At 38.4% G+C, this 18,551-nt stretch overlaps 3 protein-coding genes across 3 annotated transcripts in view; 2 read left to right on the top strand and 1 right to left on the bottom strand.

Moving 5' to 3' along the window:
- Window positions 1–10,487, top strand: part of LOC134658019 (uncharacterized) — a 165,456-nt gene extending 154,969 nt beyond the window's left edge. Inside the window, exons 5-6 of the mRNA XM_063513616.1 lie at window positions 7,268–7,490; window positions 8,153–10,487. Coding sequence (XP_063369686.1) covers window positions 7,268–7,490; window positions 8,153–10,350 — 2,421 coding nt within the window. The 3' untranslated portion in view covers window positions 10,351–10,487. The remainder of the gene's footprint in view (window positions 1–7,267; window positions 7,491–8,152) is intronic.
- On the top strand, window positions 2,632–3,492 carry LOC134658008 (uncharacterized). Its single transcript, XM_063513605.1, has one exon. It carries the CDS (start codon window positions 2,797–2,799, stop codon window positions 3,490–3,492), a length of 696 nt encoding a protein of 231 aa, XP_063369675.1. The 5' UTR covers window positions 2,632–2,796.
- A 2,522-nt stretch (window positions 10,488–13,009) lies between the features above and the next one.
- LOC134658093 (stress-associated endoplasmic reticulum protein 2) lies at window positions 13,010–18,258 on the bottom strand. The gene is made up of 3 exons (XM_063513698.1): window positions 18,107–18,258; window positions 17,216–17,329; window positions 13,010–13,877 (listed from the first exon to the last, which is right to left on the bottom strand). Exons 2-3 carry the CDS (start codon window positions 17,300–17,302, stop codon window positions 13,770–13,772), a joined length of 195 nt encoding a protein of 64 aa, XP_063369768.1. The 5' UTR covers window positions 17,303–17,329; window positions 18,107–18,258; the 3' UTR covers window positions 13,010–13,769.
- Between the last annotated feature and the right edge of the window lie 293 nt (window positions 18,259–18,551).

Genomic DNA, 18,551 nt, shown 5'->3' with positions numbered 1-18,551 from the left:
AGGGTAAAAAAATGTCCCAGAGTTTTTTCCTATTGTGTTACCATTTCCCCATATACTTTGTATGGTGGTAACAAAAAGGAAAGATTGAAAAACGTATGGAAATTTTAGGACACTTTTTTTCTCCTATAAGGATGAAAAGGGCTCGCGATCCTGACTAGAAATAACACAAAAGTGGCAAAAAAATTCACAATACATAAAAATAAAATAAACGCTCAATTAAACAAATTGAAGTAAAGTTAGAAAAGGTCAATGCTCTATATGGTTTTCACGATCTTGAATTTCGCATTGCCGGCTCTCAATAGCTGACTTTGACGTATGGTGAAGTGAAGATGATGGGTAGCGTTCATAGGCATAGATCACTTTAGACGGAAATAAATCTACGCTGCGCATGAGATATGCGATACACGAGCCTTTACTGCGGGTAACTTAATGTCTAGAGAGAAATAAATTAGTGTATGATACCTGGTTGATCATGATTAAGTAGTCTATTGTTATGAATGTTTTGTAATAAATAATTAAAAGTATATTTTCTTGAAAAATCAGGAAACGGGAAAGTATTATTGTTCATGAAATGCCCAATCAGAGCTTCCATGTGCCATAACGACTGTTGTAGGCATATGAATTGAAACCAGAGGACCTATAGGTATCGCGGATTACAAATAGCCTTAAATATTTTTTTGAGTGTGCGGTGCGCGCGGTGCGGCGCAAAGACTTTTGGAAGAAGTATTTTTTGTTTTTATACTTATTTACTCTTTTACGGTACGTACAAACAGATGAGTACATAATAATGTAGATTATTGTAGATAATACTCATCTACGCACGTGTGTATAATCTACACACCGTGTCATTTACAGCGTTGAAACGACCAAATAACTGGCCTGTAATGCTTGTCACTACCGCAGACGTTTACACTCCCTATTTTCACCGTTAAACATCGAATTAAATTCCAATCTCACTTATATTATACATATAATAAGTTACCATGATGACAACTTATCTGGAACGACAATTGAGTAATTTGCCCCGACAATGGAGGCGGACGTGGTGAAAAGTATTTTCTTATTTCCTAATGACGCGGTAGAGATGTTCATTTCGTCATTAAGTACGCTTATTAGGTAAGCGTGTGTTTCGATTCTGTTTCTTAGTGTGTGTTTATTTTATTTATTTGCAATAGTCTACAGGTAAGTATGTTTTGTAGGAATTAATATTGGCGAATCAAAAATAGCAATAACATTCAGAGAAGTGGTCTACATATATATGTCGTGAAATTCCTACGGATATCGTGAAACGTGAAAATCTTTGTCTCGTTCCATGAGTCTTCGTGACGCATAATGTTCTCATTTTATTTACATAAAATACCTATGTTCTGGATTTACCCCACTATTTACCCCTTTGTAATTAAAAACCATTGTTTGGCTATTTTCTAGCTAAATTAAACATATTTACGATTATAAATGCTGTGGTCTGTGGTTTCCAGACTGGCAGCTAAAGTGTTAAGTGTTAAGAAGGTTATACAGGCGCGTCGAATATCCTCACGACTTTCTTAATAAGGCACTGACTGCTGTCCCATGCATTGCAGATCTAATGTTCCAATGTTCCCCGCCTCAGGAAAATAGACTTTAATGACGAAGAGTTAAGAATAGTGACTTACAGCGATAACAATTTAGAGTTGGCATTTTATGGCAGTTCCTTATGACCGCCCTGTGACCACAGTTCGTCGACTGGCACACTTCTGACTCTTAATATTTCACATGCATCGCACGAACTATTAAAACAAATAAAATATACATTTTTAAAAACATTTTCCATTCAATTGTGAGCTTAGCACGAACGTAATACGGTTGCCGGCATAATTCTCTGACTGTAAATTTAATGGTATGGTCGTGAGTTACACAAACTTATATTTACTTTTGGTATCCACGCTTCGCTGAACTTTAAGCTCTCGGTATTTGTTTTTAAGTATAGTAATTTTAAACGGTAGTATACCCATGTTGGTATAATGCTATTGTTTTCGGTCAACTTTGAACCATAAAAGGATCGACATTCGCGGAGCAATCACTTTATTTCATTGCCGTGCGCCGTTACGAAACCAAATAAAATAACAATTTCACCTGCCAAAAGTCATCTTCGTTAATCGTGGACCTTATGGCTATTAACATAAAGGCGTTAACAGAGTTATTGAAATTCGGTTCGATTCTATTCTGCCTGTACTTACCTATATATTTTTCTGAGAACAAAAAATTCTTAGTGTGGCAAATTGTTTAAACCAGTGCATGACAATTGTACATTTAAGACACAGTATTTTGCACAGTTAGATATATCACTTAACTTCTTTCTAGTAATATGAAGTAACGGGTAACGCGACAGGTCTAGATTTTTGATTAGTTTTGATGTTTCCGTTAGGTCAAAATGGATTGAACCGTTGTGTCATTGTGTTATTTTTGAAGTTAAATGATTGTTTAAACGTTTTGCAGCCTGAGATTAGTGATGTTTGAAAAAGTGACAAAAGTACGTTTTGTTTTTATATGTTACTTAACATGATTGCTAGAACTTTAGAGATACATATAAATAAAAATCAACTTCTCCCACCACTTAACCAGCAAAACTGTATTGACCCTGAAGCAACCCTGAAGCATCAACTCAAATTACTGTAGATTATAGAACCTCTTTTATATAATAGCCGTAATAAGCTGCCGCATGTCATAAACGACAGCTATCTGCCAATCAAAGCTGTCAAAATATAAACATAATTATTTGCAGCTACCAGGAACTTATTATTAGTTATTATAAAAGTAATGGATGATTCGAATCCAACAAAGCTTCCTTCTTACAACTGGATAAATGACGCAAAAATTTACAACAAAAATTACACTTTGATTCCGTCAGAATGGATTACGGCAAACGCAGATATAGTTGTCATCCTTTTCATCTCCAAGAATGTAGACAGGGAGGGAATAGTCCAGAAGTTTTACAACATCTACGAAAGTGTCAAACACGTGAATGTGCCTCTAGAAGTAATACATGTGCCATTAGACGAGAATCAATCACTTATGAGGGAAAGCTTCGACCAGCAAGCGAACTGGTTCACACTTCTGCACGATGATCCCCTGGTACTCATCCTGACTTATTTATATGGAGTATCATATATTCCGTATTTTGTTGTTATAAAACCCGACGGGACAATTGTTTCTAACACTGCTAATCGCGATTTGGAGCAGTATGGTAAAAATGCAGTCATAGCTTGGCTATCTCCGACGGCGTGTGTGAAACATACTAGAAAACTGGCTGATGAAGCGCCTATGTACGGATCTAAGTGGAGGTATTTGATTAAAGAGGAGGACGTAGAAAAGAAAGAATATCCGAGGAGGTTTACGTCCGTAGTGTCAAAGAATAGTACACGGATAGGATTGATGCCAGTGAGGCGCAGCGAGATGAAAGAGAGTTCGGGGGCCCAGGCTGAGCCCGTCGAGCAACCTTCTTCTGTACCGTGATGTACTTGTACAAGATTTTACCCACAGAACATATTAAAGAGGTTAGAACGGCTATCGTGCGCAGTCAGTATCGGAACCGGTGTCGCCGCTCGTTCCTCTCCACATTTACTAACACTCGCGCAACGGTAGTAAAAACTAGCTAGCGCCTTGTGTGCGTGGTGAATGGATACGCCTCCTTTAGACAGATTTGATGTCTGGCTTCTTAATCTGAACGTTATTCTGGCGCAAAAAGGCATGCTTATGTCATTTTCGGTCAGCGCGGGCGAGTAGCATGCGAGCGTTTGCTCAAAACCCCGCGGCGACACGTACCCTGCTCGCATCGCCATTCTAACTTGTTCTGTGATTTTACCAGATCGGTAAAGATGAAGTCCGGTGTGTACTTATTATTGCGTACTTTGTAAGTTTTTCCGCCAGGATCTTTTCTAGCATGCTTTGCTGCGCAAACTGCTTGACAGATTTTCATTTGTGACATATTACTAAACTAATAATCACTGAGCTGTGATATTGATTATATATTATAATGTTAATAAATCCTGAATACATACGGATCTATAAATTTTAACTTGTATCGGCCTTTAGTCAGTCATTATTCATTACAAATTATGTCTTAATTAGGTAGAGTATGTATGATATACATTTAAGTCAGTGATGATATATCGTATAAATTTTCGCTTTCCCCTAAATTTATTCAATGTTGTTTAGTTAACTTAAGACAGTGCCATTAACTGCTATTTAAGTAGATATCTGGCCTTTAATTTCTCCGACTGAACTATTTTGTCACCTATTAACCTTTTGGACGCCAATGACCGATATATCCGCACCGCGGCCAAAGACCGATTAATCGGTCACAGACCACAGAGCAACATCGACCTACGTGCATATACATAAAGTTCAACTTCAGTTTTGACACTTCAATGATGTGGCGTCTTGAGTGACAGCTTTTGTGTTTGACACGGCGTGGAAAAGGTTAAAAATCAACTGTTGACCAATAATGCATTATCAAGTCTATAAACGACTTCCTCTCTGCAACGTCTCTAATCTCCAAAGTGGCATTATCCAACAGTCGGGACGGGATCATTACGCCACAGCAATATAGAATCGTGTTTTACTGGAGCTTAGACTGAATTTGGTCAGAGGGACCGGTCGAACAGGTGCTACGTTTTTTCTTGCCTCGGACCTATGATGCTACTGTAATCTATCGTACCAATAGAGAAATATAATAAGACAAGAGTGCTCACTCCATACGTCAGTTATGGATGGTTATGGTTATAAGACTACACATAAGACTTTCCGGTCGGTGCTACATCTATTGTCAAGTAGCAGTACTGATAGTTCCGCTACTCGATGCTAGATGTAGACACTGAAATTAATAGTCTTTTTGGTACAAAAACTGATGTATGGAGTGAGCAATCTATGTATTTTTTTCTCTATGATCGTATGTAGAATTTCCGGCAGCGCAAGCTAGTCTGTCAGTATGGAATTGATAATATAGTACGGGCGGCTTAATTTTCAGATAATAAGTAGGTAATAGGATTCCTCTCTGTGACCTCATAAAGCATTTGTTTTATTGATTAGATCGACAAGTAATTCCTTTATGCAATATTCTTCGAAATCTTCAGATTCGCATTGGCTTATGGAGTAATAAAGGAAAAGATATAATAAGGTTTTTCAAATGTTTTACTTGCTAAATTTTTGTCTGTTTAGTGTAGGTACAGCATATTATCTTGTATTTTTATATTTGTTGAACAGGTATTGAACATATAAAAACAACACGTTAAATAGTTTTTTTTAAATATATTTTTCAATATTTAAATAATGTTGCGGTAGACCCTTTGCTTGTGACTTATTGTGGGAGTGGCGCCCCCTATGCAGAGTTTCGACTATGCATACTTATAATATATAATATATGCATGTACATGGTACAAATTGTACGTACTAGGTTTGTTATTATTGGTACATTATGAACAGTAGCGCCATCTTTTATCGAATAGCGACTTTAAGTATCGTACATGCGATATGCGCCGTAAATTAAAATGTTATATGCATTAAATCTTAATATTATATCCACCTGGAACTAAACCTTAACGACGCCCTCGGTGGATTGCGGAAACTTGCGATAGTTTATTGCACTTGACGTCGTAGACAATAAACTATATGGGATATTACGAGGTCATAAACTTACCTCTGGTAACCCAGTAAAATTAGATCAAGCTTTAAATGTAAGACATGTGATGTTTGGGCAGGCCTCGATTCCGCTTAAGGACTAGCAACGCTTATTACTTGACGCAAACATTATCAGAAAGCGTAGAGCCATAGAATGTATGGGCTCCCTTACATTCCATGACTCTTCTCTTTCCGCACAAACTCTACAGGGGCCCACTGATTAACAGTCCGCCGGACGGAATTGGCCTGTCAGTTAGAACAAAAAGTTGACAGTTCCGAACAACTGACAGGCAGATATCGTTCGGCGGACTGGTAATCAGTGGGCCTCTTACCTATCTGAAAGTCTGATGTAGGTAATCGATAATATCAATATACAGGCCAATTCGAACGATACTGATATTCTGATATCAGTCATCAGAATGTCATCTAAGTGATAACGTCCAGTTATCGTGCATTTCGCTCGTACTTATCCCTATATGTATTGGCGCGGGCGAGACGCACAATAACTAAATAGCATGAATTAATTCGGATGTCAGTGTATATGTTCGGATTGGCCTTCTTATTAATTAAAACGAAGCACGTTGATGTCTTTTGTTTTATTCTTTGGTTTCGTACTTTTGACCGCGTCGAGACGCGATTGGTAAAATTCATTATAGTTCTCTAAAGTGTTTCGTAATGAAGTCATTATAGTTGAGTCGGGAGCTCTCAGTGAAAAGTATGTGATTATAGTTTGGTATACGAAGTCTTAATTCAACCATTAAAATCGACGAGTTGAAAATAGATTCGCGCTTAGACAGACGGATCCCTGCAGGGCTTCCTTTTAAAATCTAATTCCTTCTGCGTGTCAGAACTGAGCTATATATCCGTACACAATAGAGCTTATTTTTGCAGTAAGTACACGATATGTTAAGAATTCTTGTAATAATGACCGTCGTGACCACGCATGCGTCCGTCGCTAAATCTTTCTGGAATCCGTTTACGAGCGAGCGACGGCGGGAGCGCGCAGTAAAGGCTTCTACCGGTACGAGCAATACACGCCTTTGATATTGTGACAGGTATAAGGAAGTTGTCTATAAAAGTATGATTTATGTTTATGAGTGAGTCATATGTTTCCCTTTCCTGCCTACCCGTTTTGCCGGAAGATCTTTTACCTCGTTTTAGGAAAACTTAACGTTTAACGCGACTTTTTTAGAAAGATTTCTAAACAAGTTGATTAGTCACATTTAGTTAAGTGCTAGAGGACCTTAGACATTCATGTTTAATACATACAATTTATGAGCCTTTTTTTGTATTAATTTTTTATTTGGGAGCGCCGTCTTTCTAGGTATTTCAATCCCTTCATTGGGTATTCTGGCGTTGCTTACCAGTTAACTATTCTTTGAACCCTATTATATATCTCTTAAAGCCTCATTATACTCACTGCTTACCAAATGCAGCGATGGCTTAATGCTAGAAGCGATAAATAGACAGTATAATAACTGCAGAGAGCCGAAACAGAATGTTTATTACCCAAATACTTAACACCGATCAGGTTAGTTTAGGCAGTGTTGATTGTAGCAGATGCAGGCACCGATACGTATTTAATTATAACCAGACACTCATCCCGTTCCAGGAGCTGTTCGTCCCGATCAACACGAAGGGCGAGCTGTACGAGGTGTGTCCCGAGGAGCTGTCCCCGGCGGAGTGGGAGGCGGCCGAGCCGCCGGCGCCGCCGCCGCCGGACGCGGGCGCGCGCGCGCACCGCCTGCCGCACCTGCTCAGCCTGTGGCGGCTGCCGGCCAGGGTCCGCCTCTTGGCCGGGACAGTGCCCATTGAGATGGCGCATGATGTCGGAGGTGAGCTTATATTTATTTTAAACTTTGTGGCAGAATAAAAATAAGTACAAATGGCGGATTTAATGCCTTAAGGCATCCTCTATCAGTCAACCATAGGGCCAAACAGAAATTCTCGAATGTGAGTGCAGTGAGAAAAAATATTCGGAAAAGAACAACTTTTGGATATTGACAACATTTTTTACAATGTTACACTATTTCTTGTTGTTTGTAACTTTGTAGAACTTTGCCACTCACCACTAGTTTATATGCATCCCATTACTGGACACAGATCTCTCTTTGCGTACCTATGTATAATAGGGTTTGGGCTGATCTCAAATTATTGCGTACTGACTTTCACATTCCTCTTTGAATCTCATCGCAACATTCTATACGATATTTTCCGTTACAAAAAACTACTAAGAGGATAAAAGCTAATGTTAAATATCAAATGATATTTCGTAAACAGATACAATTAAGTCCCACTCCAATGAACTAATTTCCGTTGCGGTGTATGGTATGATGATAATAGGTACCTAGAGAGTAGTAGGTAGGTACTTGCTCTTTACTGTATTTGGACAGTTACTATTTTCTACTACTTACATTTATATATTAACGTGGCAGGAAGTATCGTGGTATACACAACCAACCAACCAAATTGTGACAAAGATTGTCTGAATTTTCAGATGACCTCTTGCTACGGGCGGCGATAACGGAGCCGGTGCTGGTGATGTGCACGCTGCCCGAGTTCGGCGCGCCGGCCAGCCCCACCAAGCCGGCGCCGGGACTGGCCAAGGAGACCCTGCAGCTGCTCCCGCTCAACTGCGGCGCGCGCCTGCGCCGCACGCAGCTCGGCTTCGACAGCGAGAAGCGCATGTTCCTCTCCGCGCGACTCCAGAAAGCTCTAACCTTCTGTCAACTCAACGTTGACAACTGGATCAGGCAGATCTCATACGCCAACTCGACGGTCGTCGGCAAGAAGACCGCCGAGGACCTCCTCAGAGAGGACCACGAGCCGATCAAGTTTGAGAAAGAACGCAAGTTCACACTCCAGGGACTCAAGATCGACACGTCCAGGCTTTTCGGGAAGAGCGAGAAGGTCCTCAAAGACATGCCGGACGAGACTGAGGGCTCCATCATATTTTTAAGTAAAAACGAACTCGAGCACATGAACTACGACGTGTATAGCGACGACGAGGGCAAAGATGAAAAGAACGACGAGAAAACAGAGGAACACTTCTCCAACGACAAGATGCAGGTGTTCCGGGAGGACTCCGCGCAGAAGAGGAACAAGTGGTTCAAGAACTTGAAACTTTTGAAGTGCACGGAGAAATTAACGGACGAAAAGATAACGTCATTAGAGAACCGTGAGAGATATAGAGACATTAAAGATCCGTTCGATCCTCTCGGGGAAAAACACAGCTCTATAGAGAGGTACCAGGATATGGCAAAGCTCATTGAAGACAGATTTGGACCCTCGAGAGTGAAGGGCGATGGAACTGCCGAGAAAAGCCACTCCTATAAGAGTCTGACGACTTCCTCGTCTGATATGGGCACGAGTCAGTGCAGTTCGAACCACAAGAAACCGATTTTGACAAAGTCGGTGTCAGTGCAGACGGGGATCCCGGACAGTCCATACACTGAAGGTAGCGGGATCAACATCAAACATGGCCGCAAGAATCTCAGTGTTGATCAGATCAACTACTGTGGTTCCATGGAAAGCGATACGAGCTCCGGTAGAAAATTAAAATCTTTAGACGAAAATATGCTAAAGAAATCTTCTGCGTCAAAATCATCGACGAATTTAGAGAGGAGACAGAGAATACAACCAGATCTGATACCGGAAAAGGCAATAGTCAAGTCTGAATCGTATAACCAAATACAAAGCTGTGAAGACATAAACATGTTCGGAGCGGGCTCTCTATACAACGACAGTGAATTCGAAATTAATTCTAAGCAACACTCGTTTATAACAGAAAAATTGTGCTCAGAATTCCATGTGAAAACAAAAAAGGTCCTTAGCAAATCTACATCGAATCTACTGCATTCTAAGAAATCCACAGACAAAAAAGATGGTAATAACAGCAACAGCATGCCGACGAAAACTGAACGACTAAGCGACGGGGACAAGCTTAATTTTAGAAAGAAGATCGACAAACCGAGAGCTCCGACTCCGAAACTTGAAATTGACGACGACCTCGTACCCATTGATATCTCAGAAGAAGAACCGCAATCTCAAGTTAAATTAAGAAGATCCATATCTTCAATACAGAAGAGGAAGTTACCCGTCATAGAGGACTTACCTTACGGTCAAGTAGCAGACGCGGTACATGTGGAAGAGGAAAAGGTTGATTCCGATGCCAGTTCTGACAACATTTATGCAGAAATATGTGCACCTAATAAAGCTAGCGAAGACGAATCCTATGACAATAACGTAGACGTCTTAGCCAACGATCCAGTGATATGTAACGTAAAAAAAGAAGTCATCATTCGTAATGACGAGAGAGCTAGACAGATGATTGAGAACCAAGAAAACCCGTTCAGACACATTGAAGTGGTGGTTATAGAGAAAACCACAGACTTCAATTTGGACACTTCGAGTATAGCCTCAAGTGATTTTGATGATATGGGCAGTAAAAATGACGTATCAATAGCCATAGATTCGTGGGAGCGAGACAAGAAGATTGTTGACCAATCAGATTCGAAATCACACGCAATAAGATTAGAAATAACTAGTAATATGGAGGATTATCCTCAAGAAGTGGATCAAAGTTTTGAGAGGACGGAGATTCGATTAAGTAAGAATAATTCTTTAAGTTTTAGCAACAGCATCCATTTGAATGGTACATATCCCAACGAGGCCATTTATGATACTTTAAAATAGTTTTTAAGTGTTTACGTTATGGTTGACATTTCGGTAGTGAGCAGCTGTGATTTATGATTTTTGTTTAGGGAACGAGTGGCGTCGTATTCGGGCATCATACACCAGAGAATAAAGTCAGTTAATCTCCATGTCAATTTACGTAATACGCACTACCTATCACATTCGTACCTATATAAATACCTACTAAGCGTCTGCCTATATGGAGAATAACAGTCTTAATTTTATGCTTGTCTCTGATCAATGATGGCTGATTTACGTTTTGTCATAGAGAAAAAAATACATAGATTGCTCACTCCATACATCAGTTTTGGTACCAAAAAGACTATTATTATCAGTGTTGACATCTAGCATCGAGTAGCGGAATTATCAGTACTGCTACTTGACAATAGATGTAGCACCGACCGGAAAGTCTTACGTTGTTGAGCATAAGATGATGAGAGATGTATGGAGTGAGCACTCTTGGTTTTGCGAGGATCGTTTTCATACCACGAGCAGTACGAGCACATAACCTCTATAGCTACCTACCTACCACGGTAATAAATAAGTTGATGTTGCCATGACAAATAATGATATTACAAATATATATTTAATGTGGTAAATAAGGAAAATACCACAATATTAAAGGCGAATTTATTCGACGCCGTAACACACCCAGGTTTAATTAATTGAATTGTAAACTCAATTTATTTATTGAATATTTTGTATGCACGTTTATTTTTTGTTACACTACATAATTATTTTAATAGTAGGTACCTCTAGAAACCTAACAGGAGCCTACAATGAACAACTATGATGGAAAATTTAGTAATTTTTGTAAAGTACCTACAGATACTATACCTACCGCGCAATTTGTACGGCAATAAGATTAAGTAGTCATTCGTTTCAATGAAATGTCTCAAAGTTTAGTTTTCAGCATTCATAAAACAGTAATTATTCCACTTGGATTATTTTTTAAATAAGTATTTTACCAGTCACAGATTTGTTCCACGCACAATATTTTAATTCACTGATAGTTCAATAATGATATTTGTTAAAGGTTGTATATATTGAAAATCCAGTGTTTGTTAATAATTACCTACGATAAGGCCATATTCTCAGAATCACCCACGAAATTACACGTAGTCAGTAGCGACATCTATCCATGACTTATGAAATTATATTTTTAATATTCATTTTTGCAATGAATAAATTGGTGCTATATATATTAGGTGCTCGAAAATTTTATTTAGGACCCAAAATTAATTATAAGACCACATCACATGACAATGTAAATTAATTTGTACCATATAGTTATACCTTACCTATTGTAAAATAAAATAAAAAACTTAAGCTCTCGAATGTTAGAAGTACCTAATCGTGGAATATAAATAAACGAGGAAAATATATTACTTTTTCGTTTTATTTTTTCCAAAGTATACTTTGAACTATTTCCAAATGCCAAAAATCGTCAAAGTCGGGCTACTTTGACCCAAAGGAGGAGAACTTTGGCCCAAAATCCACAATATAGAAAGGTCTAATAAAATAAGAAATAGCGGTTTTGACTTATTCACAGTACATACCTATTAGTGGTGGTAGTTGCTATATTTAACTTTTCCAAATCTACACGTCAAACAAACATGTCAATGCATTTAACCTTTTCGACGCCGTGTCAAACACAAAAGCTGTCTCTCAGACGCCCCGTCATTGAAATGTCATAACTGAAATTGAACTTTATGCATATGCACGTAGGTCTGTTGCTCTGTGGTCTGTGACCGATTAATCGGTCTTTGGCGTTGAACCTACGGTGCGGATATATCGGTCATTGGCGTCAAAAAGCTTAACCGATTTGCAAGACCGAAGTGATCCCATTAAGTGTTATTCTCAGTGAACATCTTGTGGCGTAAATTAGAAAATTAAGCTTGACTTTATATTTCGCGCCAATAAACCTGGGGCTCTTGTGCTGTTCAGCTAAAGCTCATGCACGGTATTGTCACCTTGGCTAGGCACCCAAATCCATAACTGATCGAGATCTAATTCATAACCTGTCATTAAAATCAGAATATACCTCCAATAGTATACAAAAACAACAGATATAGTAAAAGAAACAACACTGAAAGAGACAAATATACTGTATTTCATTTCAAATAAATTACAATTATAAAATAGACCCACTAATTCCTGTAATCCTAGTGGCGGTAAAATAATTTCATACGTCGGTTTAAAAATGTAACACATAATGCAAACATCATTGTGCGTCAAATTATTCAATACAACCATAGAGAAATATAGTAAGACAAGAGTGCTCACTCCTCCATACATCAGTTCGGACTATTAATTTCAGTGTCTACATCTAGCATCGAGTAGCGGAACTATCAGTACTTAGCAGTACTGATAGTTCCGCTACTCGATGCTAGATGTAGACACTGAAATTAATAGTCCGCCGCCGCACGTACCCGTGTATAGCACGTAGCCGTGACAATAGATGTCTTATCTCAACAGCATAAGACTTTCCGGTCGGTGCCACATCTATTGTCAAGTAGCAGTACTGATAGTTCCGCTACTCGATGCTAGATGCTAATATTCTTTTTGGTACTAAAACTGATGTATGAAGTGAGCACTCTATGTAGTTTTTTCTCTATGATACAACGGAATGGAATCTCGAATATCATACACTAAATGCTTGATTTCGTAATTTTATTTTACAATATACAAGAATATAGTTCGTACATTTGAAGATTGAGATTATATTATGCATTTCTGCGCTTACCACTAGATAAAGATGCAACTTTGTAAGCTACAGAGAGACGCACAGATAACGTTTATATACACTTGATTACAAAACTTGTAAAAAAAAATACAAGACTCATAGGATTTGTATCCAAGGTGTGTAACAATGCACAGAAACGCTACTATATATCACATTTACTATGGGATAGTGGCTTGAGCGATTCCTGAATTAAAGTGACAACATATTTCTAGGTTTCTTTACAACTTAAGAAATAGTCACTCACCTAACACTCTAATAAATTCAGTAAAAATGGAGGTGACGGATGAGTGAACATTTAAATTGGCAAGTGTTAAAAATTGGAATGATTAAGTCACCAAGTCAATTCACAACTCGGCTAGTCTAACATTTTCTAATCAGGCCAAATAAAAAATCTGCCGAAGCACCCAAAAAAAAACTTATTTTGGCAAAACTGGTATTATAATAATATTAACGTGAACGCCAGATGTCGTTTTAAAGGTGTGTTTAAATAAATTCTTGTAAAAATATTAGCAAACACCTATAAAATTACTCTAGATTGCGCTGAAAGCGCCACCACTTAATATACGTTTGAAAATGTAACTAAAGTGACAGCCACCATCCCATAGCACACAACGACATCTGACGGCGAGTAGAAACAACTCAAGCCACATTGGGGACTCTATGGATTTAGATTTTAGGCCAATCGTATGGACTGGATTATTTGGAAGACAGCCGAGCCGCATACTACGAAGATGAAGAGAGCAAGGAGCCAGGGAGCTACTGGATACTGGTCTTCCTTTTCCTGTAACAGATAAATTAGTTCTAATTAAAAACACATTCAAGTACAAAGTACATTGATCTTATCTCACTTGAGCACAGAATAAATAATAGTACTAAGTACAGAAGACTCATTCTCTAACAAAACGCGTCTGTTACGATCAGCACAGATATGGCCGCTAGGTGGCGACAGCGCCACGCGCGGCTTATGGCTTTCCCCGAAATTGGGGCGGAACGGATGTACTTTTAGCTACCTGTAGCAAAGCGACGAAATCGCGGAGTGAGCCACGCCTGACTTGAGTACGATTCCCACCGAACGGGCCGAGGCGGAGCGCGCCCAAGCGCATTTTACTAGTTGCCAAAGGAATTTAGAGCATCTGCACAGTAGTCAGATCCCATATTTGAATGTTATTGGCACCGGTTCCGGCTGGCCAGAAAAAACCGGCCAAGTGCGAGTCGGACTCGCGCGCGGAGGGTTCCGCTCCATCAACAAAAAATAGAGCAAAAAAATCGTGTTTGTTGTATGGGAGCCCCCCTTAAATATTTATTTTATTTTATTTTTAGTATTTGTTGTTATAGCGGCAACAGAGATACATCATTTGTGAAAATTTCAACTGTCTAGCTATTGCGGTTCATGAGATACAGCCTGGTGACAGACGGACGGACGGACGGACAGCGAAGTCTTAGTAATAGGGTCCCGTTTTTTACCCTTTGGGTACGGAACCCTAAAAAGTATCATATTGTACAAAAATGGCATGACAATTTTAGCCATCAAATTTTGTTTAACCCTTTGAACGCCAAACGGCGCATCCATTTGCCGTGCCACTGACGCCACGGGGGTAAAATTTAGTTTTGTGAATAAATAATGCCAACCTAAAAGTGGGGTGTTTTTCAGTAGATTTAATCAAAAAACGATCGACGTCAAATGCCGTCTTTGGCGTTCAAAAGGTTAATTCAACCACTGGAGTTGTGAAAACTACTATAATGGACACAGTCAAGAAATGGATTAAAATGTTAAATAAGTCAAAAATTAAGTATGCTATTGCTATGCAAGTGTCGGGTGATAACAGGGTCAAAGATACTGTTATCAAGGCTAACTAGTAAAAAAAAAAAACAACGGGTTGCACTCAGGGAGTGCCGGCAGAAGTGAAAACTCAATCACTATTGCAAAATGTCTGCAGCACTATGTATAATTGAGGTTAACGCCATCTAGCGTTATTTCGTCGCATTACTTGAATCCCCTAATCGAGTTATATTAATACCAGTTAGAGCGAAACTCACTAGATGGCATTTAAATCAGTAAAGAAAAACTCAATGACATTGAAGTAACAGTTTTTCGATCAGGTCACGTGACCGTCCTACGTCTTACGGTCACGTGACACCTGTTACGAGTTTAACATTTTTTCCCCATCACAAAAAGTGCACAGCGCCGCTAAAGAAGTTTTCACTTCAAAAATAATTGGGTAGGGCGAAGGAAGGGTTTTCTTGGTATTTCTCTTCACCACCTTAAGTTTTTATACATTATATTAGTTGTTACCACATTACATTATCTAACCCTTTCGTTAAGGATTTCTAAACAATGCCAAATTTTCTGACAAGAACAAGCAAATTCATCATCATTGTTGACTGGTAGAGAATGCCTTTAGGCATTAAGTCCGCCATTTGTACTTTAAAGTTTAAATAAATAGGCAAATAAATAGTTTTATACAACTTGTATGTTTTTATCGTTTCATTGACTTAACATGGCCGTGAAAATACTTTTCTCTTATCAGTTTTGTATAGTGAAGTAACCAATCGATTTGCAAACCGAACCTAATTGTGGCGACAGTGAAATTAAACGATAATATAGAAATGCGCAGTTTACAGTAAAAAACCGGCCAAGTGCGAGTCGGACTTGCGCACGGAGGGTTCCGCACCATCAACAAAAAATAGACCAATAGACAAGCAAAAAAACGGTCACCCATCCAAGTACTGACCCCGCCCGACGTTGCTTAACTTCGGTCAAAAATCACGTTTGTTGTATGGGAGCCCCACTTAAATCTTTACTTTATTCTGTTTTTAGTATTTGTTGTTATAGCGTCAACAGAAATACATCATCTGTGAAATTTTTTTAACTGTCTAGCTATCGCGGTTCATGAGATACAGGCTGGTGACAGACGGACGGACGGACAGCGACGTCTTAGTAATAGGGTCCCGTTTTTACCCTTTGGGTACGGAACCCTAAAAATAGTGATTTAAAATAAGTCTTATATACTAGTAAACAAGATTTGTGAATGGCAGTGGAAAAATTTCAATGCCACAGGTGGTTGGGAGTGATAACAATAAGAATATCAGGCATAACTTGTTCATGTTTAAATAAAAAATATCGAGCTGATATCGGCACAGTTGCAAATATTGAATACCTACTGAAGGTTTTTTTTTACTTAAATGATAATTAACCCGCGGAACGCCCAGAACCAAGAATAGTATGGAGTTACCATCACACGTGTCTTGGTAGGGCGCTCCACGGGTTAACTTTGTAAAACGGAAATAACAATTAATGATATTAAATAATTAAACTATAAAATTAAATACAACAATAAATAAAGCTAATCTTAAAATAAATTACTCAAAACGATCCCCTGTGGCATGGTGCCATAGATGCTGAAAAAAACAATGACTAAAGGGTTTTGGCGCCGATTACAAATTCGTACCTTCGTTAAGACTCTTGGCCTGTAGGGTCCGAACGTGCTTACGCTAACTAAGGAATTATCCAAGAGGGTAGTGAACATCACTGGCATCAGACCTGGTATTGCAATACAGCAAGGAAATGCTGCCAGCATTTACGGCATTATGCCACACGGGTAGTTTTTTATAAAGATTAATTTGATTTTTTTTTACATTTTAAATTAAATGAATCATCCATATTACATTTTCAAAGTTTCCTTGTGTTACTTGTATTGTCCCTATAACTCTATTTCTACTATTTTGTAGGATTTTACAGATTTTCCACACTAAACAAACTCAGCTTGGCGATGTCTGACACCACACAACTGGATTTAAATCACAGAGTGGTTAATGCTTTGTGTGGCAAACTCCCATAGCGGGAATATCTATTTGAAATTTATTTCCAGAAAGACAGAAAGTTATAACTCTTGAACACATTCACTACCAGACAAAAAACGGTGCACTAACCCAGAAACCGGTTGTCTATAGCTGTGTATAAAGCAACCTGCCCAGCGGGTTGTCCGGCAAAGCATAGTTTACGAGCGCCCACCAGGCGGGTTCCTGGTAGTGAATGTGTTAAACAATAAAATGATGCATGCCAACAGAAGGGTTGCTTTCTATAAAAATCATTTAAAAAGTAATAGAAAAGTGTCTTACCTTGGTTGTTTTGGGTACATTGCCTCGCTGCGTGATGTTTTTGCTGGCAATCTCGTTGGCGATGCGCATCCTCTGTTTTGGGGCCATTTTTATTTATTATCAGTTATATTTGTCCTGTAAGAAAGATAAAATTTCAATAAAATGCAAGGAAATAAAATTACAGTAAGACCTACAGATCTCAAATGAAATGTTTTATTAGTTAGAACACCTTATATTGAGATACATAATATGCTCATTAGATAATGAGTATTAACATTCAAACTAGGCATTGAATTTATATTAATAACCAGTAAGTACATTAGTAAATGAACTAGGTAGTTAGTATCATAAAGGAAAATAATGTCTCAACCCCTTTCGTTTAGAAATCGTCACTCTTAAACTCAGTTCTGAGTGATTTAGAAAGTTTTTGATATACTGCTGAACAAGAGAAAGATAATGTATTTGGATAATCTGTTAAGATTTCCAATTAATGAAGGACTCAGATAACAGAAATAATTACCTAATCAAGTGTTACAACGCGTTATTATACGCCGCTAATGCCTTTAAAGTGCTCAGGAAAAACACAATTTTGAGAATAATACCAGACGTCATCAATACCGTGTTTATCCAGATGTTTTAAGAAACTTAACAAGGTATTATTGCCACGGATATTCGACGTTGACATAAAACACAGAAATGAGCATACGGCGCACTTTCACGGTGTTAATCAGTAATTCACACCTAATCAACCGTTATTATCGGTAAAATATCGGAGATTTTAGGTCGGCACGGTGCAAAACATGGAAAACTCTCGACACTTACGCACTTGACTTATGTCGGTAGAAAATGATAACTTCCACTAAAACACTGTTGTCGAAACTAAAATAAGGGGTAGTAAGGTGGAATACTCACAATTAAGTCCTAAAATTAAATGTGCCGAAGCGCACAAGGCTCGCTTGTTTGACACGTAAGTAAAAAGTGAAATGGTATGAAAATGTCAACACGTCGACGTCGTACGTCACAAAACGAAGAAGCACGAATAGACACGCGTCAGTTTGATGTTACCACATTAAAAATATTGTACTATATTTTGAACGTTACTTTAATTAAAAAGACCAATATATAATAATATCATAAAATTATGCGATTTAAACGGAAATATTTAAATTTACAATAAATATATGAAGTATCTAATAAATCAAGTATTTGGCATAATATGCTTTCATATGAATTTAGCGGCATCTAGCGGTAAATAGACGAACTTTTTATAAATGCGACATCTAGTCATTTGTAGCCACAAGCAGAAAGTTCAAAATAATACATTGTAGAATACCTGTTCACAGTAACGTATGTAAAG

The sequence above is a fragment of the Cydia amplana genome, chromosome 21, assembly GCF_948474715.1.
Source record: "Cydia amplana chromosome 21, ilCydAmpl1.1, whole genome shotgun sequence".
Classification (NCBI taxonomy): Eukaryota; Metazoa; Arthropoda; class Insecta; order Lepidoptera; family Tortricidae; genus Cydia; species Cydia amplana.
Note: the sequence above shows the minus strand (reverse complement) of the source record. Positions and strands in the feature narration are given on the sequence as shown.